This window comes from Tripterygium wilfordii, chromosome 21 (assembly GCF_013401445.1).
Source record: "Tripterygium wilfordii isolate XIE 37 chromosome 21, ASM1340144v1, whole genome shotgun sequence".
Lineage (NCBI taxonomy): Eukaryota > Viridiplantae > Streptophyta > Magnoliopsida > Celastrales > Celastraceae > Tripterygium > Tripterygium wilfordii.
This window is the reverse complement of record NC_052252.1, coordinates 1,845,296-1,859,907: the sequence shown is the minus strand read 5'-3', so window position 1 is coordinate 1,859,907 and position 14,612 is coordinate 1,845,296. Positions and strand designations below refer to the sequence as shown.

General features: G+C 36.5%; 3 protein-coding genes across 4 annotated transcripts; 2 read left to right on the top strand and 1 right to left on the bottom strand.

The window, feature by feature from the left end:
* Positions 1-2,543: 2,543 nt before the first annotated feature.
* On the bottom strand, positions 2,544-4,964 carry LOC119988570 (UPF0678 fatty acid-binding protein-like protein At1g79260). Its single transcript, XM_038833654.1, has 4 exons — positions 4,666-4,964; positions 4,417-4,560; positions 4,271-4,339; positions 2,544-2,918 (listed from the first exon to the last, which is right to left on the bottom strand). Exons 1-4 carry the CDS (start codon positions 4,843-4,845, stop codon positions 2,799-2,801), a joined length of 513 nt encoding a protein of 170 aa, XP_038689582.1. The 5' UTR covers positions 4,846-4,964; the 3' UTR covers positions 2,544-2,798.
* An 855-nt stretch (positions 4,965-5,819) lies between these two features.
* LOC119988604 (serine/threonine-protein kinase RHS3-like) lies at positions 5,820-9,850 on the top strand. Of its 2 annotated transcripts, none has more exons than XM_038833701.1 (4): positions 5,820-6,364; positions 6,794-6,871; positions 7,037-7,911; positions 8,721-9,850. In XM_038833701.1, exons 2-4 carry the CDS (start codon positions 6,833-6,835, stop codon positions 9,583-9,585), a joined length of 1,779 nt encoding a protein of 592 aa, XP_038689629.1. In that variant the 5' UTR covers positions 5,820-6,364; positions 6,794-6,832; the 3' UTR covers positions 9,586-9,850. The 2 variants fall into 2 exon arrangements, with proteins under 2 accessions (XP_038689629.1, XP_038689628.1); XM_038833700.1 differs by having other exon boundaries at positions 5,820-6,368; positions 8,721-9,585.
* A 364-nt stretch (positions 9,851-10,214) lies between these two features.
* Positions 10,215-14,167, top strand: LOC119990235 (isocitrate dehydrogenase [NADP]-like). Its single transcript, XM_038836130.1, has 15 exons — positions 10,215-10,382; positions 10,915-10,958; positions 11,058-11,167; positions 11,427-11,464; positions 11,600-11,677; positions 11,790-11,843; positions 11,919-12,020; positions 12,092-12,183; positions 12,301-12,404; positions 12,696-12,764; positions 12,849-12,964; positions 13,127-13,161; positions 13,267-13,409; positions 13,516-13,638; positions 13,731-14,167. The coding sequence occupies exons 1-15, from the start codon at positions 10,328-10,330 to the stop codon at positions 13,819-13,821; spliced, it is 1,254 nt and encodes a 417-aa protein (XP_038692058.1). The 5' UTR covers positions 10,215-10,327; the 3' UTR covers positions 13,822-14,167.
* Positions 14,168-14,612: the final 445 nt, after the last annotated feature.

The window sequence follows — 14,612 nt, the reverse complement described above, 5'->3', positions numbered from 1 at the left end:
ACACACACACTACTAAACTAAAAAGTCAAGAATGAAGAAAAAAGTTGGTGTTGGCACGTATATAGCTTAATTAGTTAAAATGCCAAGTAATTGATGGTACGCATATATATTTTGAATATTGGTCAAATAGCTTGAGTTTAGATCAATATCGAATACGAGTTTTCAATAATTTAAAGAGATTTTTGTGTGCACGGGCTGGACGACACAAGTTTAAGTTTATATCGAATGTTCAAAGTATAAGATTATATAATGTCATTCTTTGTTATTAAAAAAAAGTCTTAGAATTTTGTAATATATGAGTGTTTTTTTTTTTTAAAACAGGGGTTGGGGGAGGGATAGGATTCGACCCCATAACCTAATGAGTGGGTGATTCCTTACATGTAATATGATTGCCGTTCAACTAATGACACACTTGCGTAATATATGAGTTTAGTGTAATATATGAGTTTAGTGTGTATTGTACGTTTAGAAAAGAGATTCATGGTCATCCTAATCAAAATTCAATTATTCCTGCATGTGAGTGTCTGCATCGATCGATCTAGACTTTTATTCTTGCACTGCAAGCTTTAATATGTCCAATCACTCAAAGGATTTAAAGACATTTTCCCATGACCAATCCAAATATTGTAGAATTTAGATCGAGAAAATTAAAGACAAATAATTGAGTTTCTATAAATAATTATATTTTAGTTTTAAGAATGGAACACTTAAGTTAAAACTAAAGTCATTCCATATAGATTTGGTCTTAAATTCCTAAGCTCATTCCATATAGATATTTGTTTATTCTCAGCCATTTTTCAGTAAATAACCCTAAAAAAATCGATGACGCTGTCCCCGAATCTCCGTCAATCTCGCTTTGCCACTAACCAAGCCCTCCCTCAATTCATTTTCTAAATTCACCAATGGTTACAAATTCCAATGACCTTCAATTTCTTCCGATTCTTGTTGACTTGACTTGCATATATATATATATACACACACACACACATTATGTTGAACAGGCTGTCCATGTTAGAATTCAACTCAATCAACCCAACAACCACATGCCTGAATACCAGGGAGATCTTTTATGTATATTACCATGATTTCACCGATGACCAAACCAAAAGGAATATATATACATACACACATATATATATATTAGATCTCAGTTGAGGAAGCAATCATTGTCAACCTATAAGAAGATCGATCAACTCAAATTATATGAAGTGTAGAAAGTTATAAATTATGTAATAACAGCTAATATCAAGAATTAATGTTGTGGTGTGGTGTTAGGTTCTTCCTTCTTGCACAAATCATGCCGTGTTATATGCAATGAAGAGAATATATATATATATATATATATATATATGTGGTTTGTTCTAATTCTAATGTGTTCGTGTTCGAAAAAGGTAGATTTCTTTTATTTTTTTCCGTTAATTGTTTATTAATCCACCCACCACTAGATTAAGATTAATATTCATATGAATGAAGAGAATTAAACACTATTGACATCTTACAATAGTGGAAAAAAAATCACCAACTACAACATATATTCCGTGCTTATCGAAATTTTTTTCTTCTTCTACAGATAGAAAAGTTATTAGCGAATTAAGATCGACATTGGTATCCAATGCGGTAATTGTGATGCTAATTAAGATCGACATTAGTGAAACAGTTTCTAACCTAGTTGTGATGTTTTCAACCAATTGTGATGCTAACAATTTTTTTGAACATTTGTACGTTATTTTTTAGAGAAACATTTGTACGTTATTAAGTTATGCATTGTTCAAATATGTAATTTGTAAAATATAGTTGTCATAAATAAAATAAAATAATATTCATTCAAGTGTTTAAGTGGATGTCTCTATAAAATTTTATTAATATTTTTTTTCAATAAATATAACAATAATTGCTTTACATTTTAGAAAATTAAAAACAAATAAGTGGACTAGTCAGGCCCGCTAGGCCAGGCACACTAGGCCCAACCCTTGGACACATAGCATACTGGGCCCGGTTTTTTTTGAGTTTCTCGCGGGCTGGACTGGTCCGCTTTACATAAAGTCAGTGTATATATTCACGTATTCAACTGTGACATTCATCATATTGACATATTATTATCTCCAGGATTGTTAATGGAAAACAGTTTGTGAGATTCATGCTATGATATTGGGAAACATTCAGAAATATACTTCCGCTCAAAAATAATTGCTTGTAGGCTCCGTTTGATACGATAGTGGGACCCACACTAAGTTTTTTTTTTTTTTAAAAAAATAATAAAAGAACTTAGCATTTATTTGTGGGCACCATGTCAATTTTGGGAAAAAAAACAAAGAATTGAAAAGGCGGATCCACCTTCAGAAGCTCGGAAATAGAGCCACCTGTTTATTCCATGGTAGGATAATTGTAGTTGTCCATAATGAGGTATTATAATTTTTTTTTTAAATACCGTTGAGAAATATTTTTTATATTGAAATCCAACAAACCTCGGCCAATTACCAACCGAGTCACCTCTCGTTTTGGTACAGTTGTTTTGCTCCATCATTAAACAAAGCAGAATATTCTGGATGTAAGCAACATATATTTCAATCACATTGATTTCAAGTAAATACTACGAATTCTTCAAACTACAGATCACAATGGAGTAACAGAGAGATGATGGTGGAAACAAAGAAAGGCATGGTAGAACCATATACATCTTTGGATTGGAACTGAAATCCATGCATTGTGGTTCTCAGTGATAATGCCGCAAGAAACATTAAAAATAAGCGGGTCATATAATATGATCACGATCTCCTTTCACCATCTTGAAGATACCATCAGAGCTTCTTCAGTACAGCTTTCAGATGTGGTTCAAGGGCAGTAATATTGGTTGCCATTTGAACCACATATGTCAACTCGCCGTTAACCAACTCAAAGATTCGAGTGATCTCCTTCACCTGCTCAAGCAAGGAGAATGATGAAACAGTCAACCGACAACACTAAAAACATAAATGTGAAGTGAATTAATAAGCAAAATAGGTAACTTCCTATTTCTTTTTGGATGATACATGGTCTACGTAAAATTTTCGTCATCTTACTCTTCCCGTTGCTTCCAACAAGACAAACATTAATTCTTCCAAACGACAATCGAACAAATGACCTACTCAAGTGTCACAATGACTAGGATGGATACATAGTATCCAGAAACTAACAGTTAGTTCTGTGAATTATCGTAAGTTCCGAGTAACTCAAGTTTCTTCCATGAACCACATATTGCAAACACAAAATAACTCTGGTAGGTATTCTAGCCACATAGTGAGTGCTTCTGTCGTAAAGACTGCAATCACGACCATGCTATAGATACTTCTCCCCCACAGTGAGTGCTTCTAGTGTAAGGACTTTGAAATTGAAATGACGAGGTTATGGTTATGGATACTTGTCTACCAAAAGATGTGGCTCACATTTAAAGTTCTTGGATTTTATTTTTGTTGAGTTATCTTAGCATTAGATTTTAACTACTGCTCTCGATAAGACAGGAATTACAGTTCTAAACCTCCCTACACGTATCCGTTTCCCGGATAAGTCTACTTGATGATTTAACAATGATGAATTCATACATAATATATTAAAGAAAACTTCAGGATAACTGTTCCACCTATTAACAATGATAAACAAAATGAAACAAAATGAACTGTGGTCTGCAAACACAATTCTCCAGCATCCAGAAAATAATAGAAACCATCAAGATGGCCCCATTCTAACATGAAGCAAAATTTTCAGCAGGATGAGTAATACTTTACCACTCAACACAAGAAATGCTTGCTCATTATAGCATGTCATTTCAAGTTTTCGCTCTGCTAGATTCCAAGTCAAATTGGTGCCTTTAATTCAAATTCTTAAGTGCTTATAAAATCAAGAATCTAATGCAATGAGCTTCAAATTATAAGCCAAATGGACAACGAATTGTTGACACAATAAGAAAATCTTCTTCAAGTGGTCAAGGTCCTCCACACCCTGCCCTAAGGATAGGGATTCAAACCCCACTTCCATTTACCAATCAGAAGACAAAAAAAAAAGAAAGAAAATCTTAAGGCCAAAAGAAATAACCTTTCAGGGAGTTCGCTTTTCGTTTTGGGGAATAATTTTACCAACTTGCAAGAATAATTGGTGGTGTAAACTAATCCCCAGAAGTAGAACACAACAGCTGTTTAAACAGAGTGCCCCTTGTACAGCAAAACCCAAATTGGCCAGCCATTCATTTGCAAGGAATCCACAAGTAAAAAAGTATAGAATGAGCAGATTTATTTACCTTAGAAGCATTCCCCACAAGCTCACTCTGAAGCTTTATCACGTTATCTTCCGCACTGAATGTCCCTTTCTGGACCCAAGAAACAAGAAGGAAAATTGGATGACGAAATTAATTGGGGATAAAAGAGAATGTGTCATGGGAGAGACCTGAAGTTCAAGAAGGCCGGTGCTCTGAGCTATTACAACTTGGAGAGTACCATCGACAGGATTGGGTCGCCAGAAGCCGCTCTCGGCATGCATGGGCTGGCCGGAGCTGGGATTCCAAGTCTTTTGAGTATAAGCAATCACAGGCTTCTCTCCCAAACAGAAAACCCACAAAAAAAGAACCGATTTTGATAAAGATAATGATCGAACCAGTAATCAAATATGAATTGAAAGTAAAAGTGGGATGAGTACCTTGGCTGGAGAATGCGAGAAATGGAGCTCTTCGGCATAGGTAAAGGAATTGATGGTAGGATACTTACCTTGTCCTTCCCCTCTCCATGTCCCCAGCAGAAACGATAGCGGTTGAACCGCCGGATGCACTGCTGCGTGCGGTGGCGGTGGTGGGGTACTGAAGCCACCAACGCCGTTCATTTCTGTTCTTAGGCAGTACTTTCTTCCACCAGGACGACGTTTCTTGATTTAGCTCTGATTTAATCTTTTTTTTAATTGATTTGGCAATTTGTGTCCCTCTTTTTCACCGTTCCAACCCAAACTCATTATTGTCGTTACGGGTACACTTGAATCACCCGTTGAGTGGGAAGAATGATATATCATCTTGATCAAATTAAAATCCCCTCTTCAATTAAAAAAAATCATTATCGTTACGGTGCGTCCATAAAACTCATATGCTACATTGGAATAAAAGCAAAAAATGATGAATTCAACAAACCATGAAAGGTAATAAACTACTAAACTTCTTGTTATTATAAGGTCATTTTGATTTATTCAATACAAACAAACTTTGTTAAATTTAGGCTCAACCCATCTCTATTAAAGTACCTTTATCCTAGAAAAAAAAAACAAAGTACCACGTACATTTGTAACCGGTGATTTACGATTCAGTCAAGTATTGGAATCTATGGTTCATTAAGCTCAAAAATAAAATATTTGCTAGAAACCTAGATAAGTCAAAAATAGGGTTGAACCAATTTTATTTCTATTTCCATATAAACGTAATTTTTTAATTAAAATTAACCTTTTAGTTTTTAGACATTCAAGTAGAAAAATCTAAACATTAACCATCAAATTTTGTAATTTTTATTTATATATTTTTGTTGTTTGGTCGGTTGAACTGGTTATAGTGTCATATCATATATGAGTCGCCCCAATCGGCTTGATTTCGATACCAATATTTAAAATTGCTGATAACAAAGTAAAAAAAGTTTCAATTTTTTTTAATGGAAAAAGAAGTTTCAATTTTTTTTTTGAATGGAAAAAAAGTTTCAATTTTTAACAAATAAAAGTTGTTACTTTTTTATAGAACTGTATGGCATAAGTTAATAGTATTAAAATAGGCGTGAGGTTTAGCCAATTGGAAAAGAACCAGGAAAAGAAAGAGAGGAGAAGAGAAGGGAAATGCAGGGGTGGTAGCGGGTAGAGAGAGGCTGAGAAATCAGTTTGAGGCCACTCAAAATATTCCCAAAAATTTCACAAAAAGAGAGGATTAAACGGCTTCAACCCGTTTTCATAGCTATGACCGTTTCTTTCCCTCCCTCTTCTCTCTCTCCACGTCGTTACCTAAGCTATTTTACATCCAAAAGAGACTTCTTTTCTTGGAGATATTTTTTCTTTTATTTTTGGTTATTTGTAAATAGTAGTAGTAGTTGTTGTTTGTTGTTGGGTGTTTGTTGTTTCTCCTGTTTCTGCGATCTTTTCTTATTTCTTGAATTCTCTCCATTCCTGCAAAACCCAAGCTACCCCATTTGTTTGATTGAAGGTTATCTCTAATGAGTCATTCCTTCGACATTTATAGGATTTCTTCTCACTTTGTGAAATCAATAAACCATGTTTGGTCCCATTCTTCCAGTGATTAACCTCAAGGCAAAGCATCAAGAACAATAGACGGCAAGCGAATAGAACGCCTTTCCTTTAATGCCACTTTGAGATTCTGGTTGGTATGCTGCAATCCCTGCATTGTCTTTTCAAGTGGGTCTTATCTGTTTTTATTCATATAAGCTTCTGTATTGAATATACTTCTTCGCTGTCATATGCTATATCTATCTATTGCAGAATGGGGGGAATGGCTGTGTAAAATCTCTCACTGGGGATCTTTTAGTTTTATTGATTTGATTTTAATATTCTACCTTTGACCTAATGGTTTTTCTGTCTGGTTTCATTACGTGCCCACCACACCACTGATTATATGCTCAACTCTATAATCAATGATTATATATGGCTTGCTTTGTGATTTTTGAGTTATCTTTTTTTAAAGGATTTTGTGGCATCTTTATTGTTTGATGAATTTTAGAGTTCTATAACCCAAACTCTTTTGATGTTCTTGAACTTTCACTAATGGCCTTCCCTTCTAAATTTTTATTAGGTTTTCCCTTTATAGGGGTGCTGTTGTGTTGCCCCATCAATGTCTTCAGAGCCTGCCAGGAATCTTGACGCATCTGAGGTAAGTTTTTCGACATTCAATCTGATTAGAACATAGAACCAGGAAATAATTAGCGCCTTACTGCAAACGTAGAATTTGTTGTTAAATTTGGAGAAGTCCTTATGGAAGCTCGTGATTAATGTGTTTTTCTTGCGGTAAAAGGATTAGCTATGCTGGTTATTGCAGATGAGCTACATCCCATCAGAAGCAGCTTTGGATGAACCCAAAAGGATGGAAGGGTTTGACAAGAGTAAGACCATCTTAACCACTAATCCACCACCTTCTGACTGCAAAAAGGCAGAGCAAATAGCCAAAATTAGCACCAATTCTGGTCAGAATTCGCCTCGTAAGCCTGCATATACAAAAAAAGTTTCCAAGATTAGTGAGAATGTCAAGTTTAACCCACAATTTGATCCCAAGAAGATGGACCCAATAGACAAGCCTGTCACAAACTCGAGTACTAATCAACGCCTGGCACCAAGCTTAAGAACGCCTGCAACTTCTGAAATCCCTGTGACTTCAACAACCATGTCAACAGGCGCTGCCGTGTCATTATTAGGAAACACAAAGACAGGTGATGCAAAGATCACTAGTTCCGTAACCAATCAAGGCCAAGGGAATGGGAATAGCAGTCGCAGTGACAGCTTAGAGAGCTCCATCGTACCCCTCAAGCCTCATACTGGTGGTGATGTACGATGGGATGCCATTAATATGATTAATTCCAAAGGCAACTCAATTGGTGTTAAACATTTTGACCTTCTTAAGCGTATTGGATATGGAGACATTGGGAGTGTCTATCTTGTTGAACTCAGAGGAACCAACACACATTTTGCCATGAAAGTCATGGACAAGGTATCTCTTGCCAGTAGAAACAAGCTACTCAGAGCACAGACAGAAAGAGAGATTCTCGGACTTCTTGACCATCCATTCTTGCCCACTCTGTATACTTATTTCGAGACTGAAAAGTTCTACTGCTTGGTCATGGAGTTCTGCAGTGGAGGAAATCTTCATTCTCTTCGACAGAAGCAACCGAACAAACATTTTACTGAGGAAGCTGCAAGGTCAGTTTGCCTTCAGCGTTTTTATTTCATTGATTATGTTATCTTACTACTATTTTTGGTATCTTACTTCTTACTCTTCCATTTAAGTAGCATAGTATTGTTAATCTATCAAGGATTGCTGAGTCAGGTCAGCTGCAGACGGCAGATACGGAACTTAACCTATCAAGCATAGTTTTATGCTTGATTCCAGCTCTATTAGTTTCGTTGTTGCAAGGGAAACTAGTATTCAAGAGTGCTATTTGAAACTTTATTATTGCTTTATTACTTTTTGCACCATTCATATATGGTGAGTGATCAAGAGCGTCGAGGGGAATCTATGGGAGATGCTAAAAAAATCAAGAAAGCTTAGACAGGAAAAAAAAAATCAAGAGAAACTGTTACAGCAAGCCTTAGCAAAAGTGGTCGGATACATTCACATCATCAAGTGTCATTGTTCCCATTTCCCTCCACATACGATTTCTGGTAGTCCTGAATAAAGATGCCTTTTCTGTACTATGTCATATGACTGAGTATTGTCATTGATGCAGGCCGCATAGATACTTGTCATCAGGAAACCATTTCCTATTCCTTTAAATAACCATTAGATGCATGTTCAGAAACTTACTTTTATAGGTAGTATAGCTTCATTCAAGACACCTCGGTTATGATGGTTGCTGTCTGAATTGATAATTTGATACCGTCTAATTTCATGGTTCAGAACAACAAAAGGGTTGGCTCTGAAAAGAATGTATTTTTCTCTCTGCTAGTTATCTTATTTAGTTTCTCAATTTTTTTATGACCTTCATTCCTTAATCAATTGTCTCTCACAGGTTTTATGCATCTGAGGTGTTGCTGGCGCTTGAGTATCTGCACATGCTTGGTATCGTGTATAGGGACTTGAAACCAGAAAATGTGCTAGTAAGAGATGAGGGGCATATCATGCTCTCAGACTTCGACTTATCCCTTCGATGCTCTGTCAGTCCCACACTGGTGAAATCCTCGTCTGTGCATGTAGGCGCTGGTGGAGGTAGTGGTAATGGTGGCATTTTAGATGATGAGTATGCAGTCCATGGGTGCATGCAGCCATCAACATTTTTCCCACGAATTCTGCCTAAAAGGAACCGTAAATCCAAATCAGATTTTGGCCTCTTTGTGGGAGGCTCAATGCCAGAATTGATGGCAGAGCCTACAAATGTCCGTTCCATGTCATTTGTTGGCACGCATGAATATCTAGCCCCAGAGATCATTAGAGGAGAAGGTCATGGTAGTGCAGTGGACTGGTGGACTTTTGGCATCTTCTTATATGAGCTGCTGCATGGAACAACTCCTTTCAAAGGCCAGGGGAACCGAGCCACGCTCTTTAACGTAGTAGGCCAGCCATTGAGATTTCAAGAAAGTCCGCAAGTGAGTTTTGTCGCTCGCGATCTTATACGAGGACTTCTAGTGAAAGAACCTCATAAGCGAATTGCATACAAGAGGGGTGCCACAGAAATAAAACAGCACCCTTTCTTTGAGGGGGTAAACTGGGCTCTTGTGAGAAGTGCTATGCCTCCTCACATACCTGAACCTGTAGACTTCTCGCAGTTTCCTAGAAAAGCGTCATCCCCAGCTGACAAGAAAACGCCAGACTTCGGAGGGGCTAAAACCAACAATACCTCTGATGATCCTTCTTATATAGATTTTGAGTACTTCTAGCGCGAAAAAAAAAAAAAACAAAACTTTCCTTTGGAAGGGAATCCAGATTTTACAGAAGAAAGGAACTGAATCCTGATAAGATACACACATAAATTTGTTGATTTAAATTTCATTTGTTCTTTGGTAGGGGAGGAGAAAGAACTGTTGTAGACGGAAATTTTTTTCACTAAACTCTTGTATTTATCCTTCTTTCATACGGGGAGATACGGTATACTTAATGAAGATTGTGTATCTAATTTTGTTCTCAGAAACTTCTTTTTGAGTATTGATTGTGGTTCACTGAAACTCTTGTTGTAATGGTGACAGTGCTACATATATTGAGATGAGGATTCAGTCTGAAGTCTGAACCTATACTCTGCAATGATGAAAGTCACTGCTGGTTGTATTATACATAAAAAGAGCAGTTGTTCTCCTTGCAAATGTTATCCCCTGCACCAACAACAGCAATGAGTACATGGCTAAAAGGGTGTTGCTCTATGTGGAAATCAAACTCAAAACCTTCCAAGTATATTGGATGGTTATTTGGAAAAAATTACCATTAAATAAAATATAAATATTAGAAAATATGCAACCCAAAAAAATTGGAAATTTGGTTATTAAGGAAAAAAACATAGTTATTGTTGTTGACTCGTTGTCACTACCTGAATTTCATTCGTCCAGCTACGGAGCTACCGCCTAAAGTCGTTCCATCAAAACTCATCGCCACAGCGTACAAGCAGCGGAGCAGCTGAAGCAGGCGAAAATGGCAATCGAGTTCAATAAGATCAAGGTCTCCAATCCCATCGTTGAAATGGATGGTCTGTTCTTCAATCTCCCTATTCTTCAATTTCTTGCATACATCAAAGTTGCTGGATTTTGTTAACATTAATCAGAACCACTAGCAAAGTTGCTGGATTTCAGTTTGATCATCGATTGCTGCTACCAATCCCCTTCTGTCTATATGAATTTGACAAATCTGTTTCTTTGTTCCTTCAAAGACAGTTTCGTTTATGATTTGTTTTCGTTGTGATCATTGTGGGTTTGCTCTATTTCGTATGTTTTTTTTAATAAACCAAGTCATCTCTCCGTTTCTATGAAATAACAGAAAGAAATAAAAAGAAAAAGAACTCTACTTGCAGTTGGGGAAATACCCAGTTATGTTTTCTGTTGAATTTTCGCATGATGTTTTAACTGATTGCATTCTCAAAGCTATGGAGTTTAGAAATTCCTGAGTTTATGTATAGATTCTTGTAGTTGAAATTTTTACAAAAGTTATATTTACTTGAGTATTTATCTTCTCTCTCACACAACTGTGATTTTCTCTTGTTTATATATTGGTGAACAATGAAGGGGATGAAATGACTAGGGTATTCTGGAAATCCATTAAGGAAAAGGTAAAGTTCTTGTTTTTTTTATGAATCTTCAACTTTGTGATATTCATTTATTCTGATTATATGTGTGCCCAACTGCCAATCCTTTTCATTATTTTGCAGCTTATATTCCCATTTTTGGACTTGGATATCAAGTATTTTGATCTTGGTATTCCTAATCGGGATGCCACAGAAGATAAAGTTACTATAGAAAGTGCACAAGCTGCTCTGAAGTATGTGCTATGTGTACTTGGGTTCCTTTGATTCTTGGACTTGCCCTTTTAACTTATCAGTGACATAACTTTGTATCATCCTCCTTGTTATCATACTTAAATTTGGATTTCTAAATCCATTGCATATAAACAGCTGCATTCATACACAGAGCATTCCTGTCGATGTATGAGCATTGATGCCTTTACAACCACATGAACCGTTTCCCTTTGATATCTTTTATTTTCACTGTGTAATTTTTGTCTTTTTCTGTAATTGTAGATATAATGTAGCAATTAAGTGTGCAACTATAACTCCGGGTATGTATTACTGCCATAGGAATCATGCATTTGCTTGACTTGAACACAAATTTATTTGGCGTTCTTACAAACAAGACTAAATTACTTTTCTTGAAGGTTGACAAACTGTTTAAAATCTTACTTGTTGTATGATAGATGAGGCTCGTGTTAAGGAGTTCAATCTGAAAGGAATGTGGAAGAGCCCGAATGGGACAATTAGGAACATTTTAAATGGTGGATAAACTTTCCCTGATGTTATTTTGTCCCCTCTTGCATATTTCAACATGTTGATCTAATTGTGGGAACTTTTTTCTGTTTTTTCTTTTTTTTTTTTGGTGCAATACAGGTACTGTTTTCAGGGAGCCAATAATCTGCAAAAATATCCCTCGGCTTGTCCCCAGTATGCAACGTTTTCTTTGCATTTCTCTTTGAAATTTTTAAAGAGGAACAACATCATAACTTTTGTCTTCCTTAGGTTGGACAAAGCCTATCTGTATTGGGAGGCATGCTTTTGGTGATCAGTACCGTGCAACTGATACGGTTATAGAAGGATCTGGAAAACTCAAATTGGTGTTTGGTAAAATCCTACTACTTTGTGGAGAGCTTTATTATGTTATCATTTAACATATTCAACAATGATGTTTGCAGTACCTGATGGTCATGGTGAAAAGAGAGAATTTGAGGTTTTCAACTTCACTGGTGCTGGAGGTGTGGCATTGTCCATGTACAACACGGATGAGGTTCTATATCTATTTCTCTTATCTTCTTTCTCATATTGTTTCTATTAAGTCACCAATTGATTAAGTTTGCATAAACATTGAACATACACAAGTATTCTTATTGAAATTTGAAAACAGTCCATTCGTGCTTTTGCTGAGGCTTCAATGAGCACTGCTTACCAGAAAAAGTGGCCACTTTATCTTAGCACAAAAAATACCATTCTCAAGAAATATGATGGAAGGTAAATTTTTGCCTCTTTAGTCATTTAGTCATTTTTCTTTTGCCTTCCTCTCGCTTAAACCTTTAGCAAAGTCAGTTTTCATTTCATTCTAGTGGTTTTCTATTGTGTTCAAGCATTTGTGTCTTGCGGTAGGGGAGAGAGATTGAAGAGTGTTTTAGACTAACCTTCCTATGGTTGCTTGGTCAGTCTTGAGATGCACATGAATCCGTATGCATTTTTGTTCAGTTTTGTGTGGAAATCATCTCTGCTGCTGATATCATTTTCTCGCTTATCTTTTATTATGACTTGAAGATTTAAAGACATATTCCAAGAAGTTTATGAAACTCAATGGAAGTCAAAGTTTGAGATTGCAGGGATCTGGTGAGACATTCTTCTCTGAATGATGATCAGTTTAGGCAGATTGCATGAATTGTCACTTACCCACCTCACTTGGTTGTATTGTAGGTATGAACACCGTCTCATCGACGATATGGTTGCTTATGCTCTAAAAAGTGAAGGAGGTTATGTGTGGGCTTGCAAAAACTATGACGGAGATGTGCAAAGTGATTTCCTAGCACAAGGTCTGTTTCACTCACTTGAGGTGGTCTGGACTTGCATTTTATCTCGTACTTATGTTATTGCTTTCGCTGGGCATGAATGGAAGAGTTGCATGTTATGGGAGGTTGTAATTTAGGATTTAGCGCTTATTCAATCCTTTTAATGCATTTGTTTAACTGATGCAGGATTTGGATCTCTTGGGTTGATGACATCGGTGTTAGTATGTCTCCGTACTACTTTGTCTGTCCTTGCATTTCTTTTTCTTTCTTGGTTTTCGTTTCTCGTATTCATTTTGGATATGAAAGAAGTTTTGATTGGGTTCCAGGTGTGTCCAGATGGAAAGACCATCGAAGCTGAAGCAGCTCATGGCACAGTTACCCGTCATTACCGGGTTCATAAAAAAGGTGGCGAAACTAGCACAAACAGCATAGCTTCCATTTTTGCTTGGTCAAGAGGCCTTGCACACAGGTTTCAAACTGATATTCTGTTTAGTTGATTAATAAATACTACATAAATAGCATTCAGAGTATTATTCAAGCATTGCTTAGAAACTTAAGCTTATTTGTCTTATTAGGGCCAAGCTGGATGGCAATGCAAGATTGCTGGAATTTACGGAGAAATTGGAAGCTGCTTGTGTCAGAACAGTTGAATCCGGGAAGATGACTAAGGATCTAGCACTTCTTATTCATGGGCCTAGGTAAGTTATGCCAAAATGATATTCCTAGTAGACATTCTCCTATACCTCCTATCCTAAGTTCAAATATAATTGGTATTGCTTGATCTCTTCAGGGTTGCCCGGGCTCAGTATTTGAGCACTGAAGAGTTCATTGATGCTGTAGCTGCTGAGCTGAGAACAGGACTTTACAGAGCAAAATTATAAACTTGTGTGGGCCATTTTTGGCCTTCATTCTTGGCAAATAGTGCGCGTAAATTTTTTTTCACCTCCTCATCTTATGTAGTTAATAAACTCATTTTATGGATAAACAAGGCTAGAGAGCCAAGCAGAGGGATGGAGTAGTGGGGAAATGTGACGAAGCGGCTGTTGCTCACCCGGCTGGGCAGCAAGCAAAGGATCTGTTCGATTAAGTTAGCCAAATAGAGACTCCTGGTTTGCTTTTGTTGTGTTGTGACAGTTACTTTCTGTTTGTTTTGTTTAGCCTTGCCTGCTTTTGCAGGCGTAAGAACCACCGTTTAATGCCTATGTAACTTAAATTTGGGCACTGTTCTTCACTGGTTATCAGTTGTAGACGTCAAACTAACAAGAACAATGCATTGGCCTTAAACAAGTTCAAACTAACTCATATTTGTATGTTTGTACAATGCCATAAACTACTTATAAATGGTGCAAGTAATAAAGGAATATGAAATATATTCGTGTGGGTCTGACATCTCGAGTTTAGATCTATGTTGGATGCTCAAATGGAAATTTATATGATGTTGTTTTTGGTTTTAAAAAAAAAATCAAATTTTTTAAAAAAGAAATGTCAAATATGGGCTTGATGAAGAGTGCTCTAATGGATTCTAGGGATGACAAAAACCAACACCAACAATCAAGTTTGACTGTGATATATATATATGTACTAATAATTAAAAAATTAGAAAAAGGCAACATTAAAGAAAATGCAATTAAGAATAAAATAAGAATTTGATTCCATGCCATAAATATGAAGT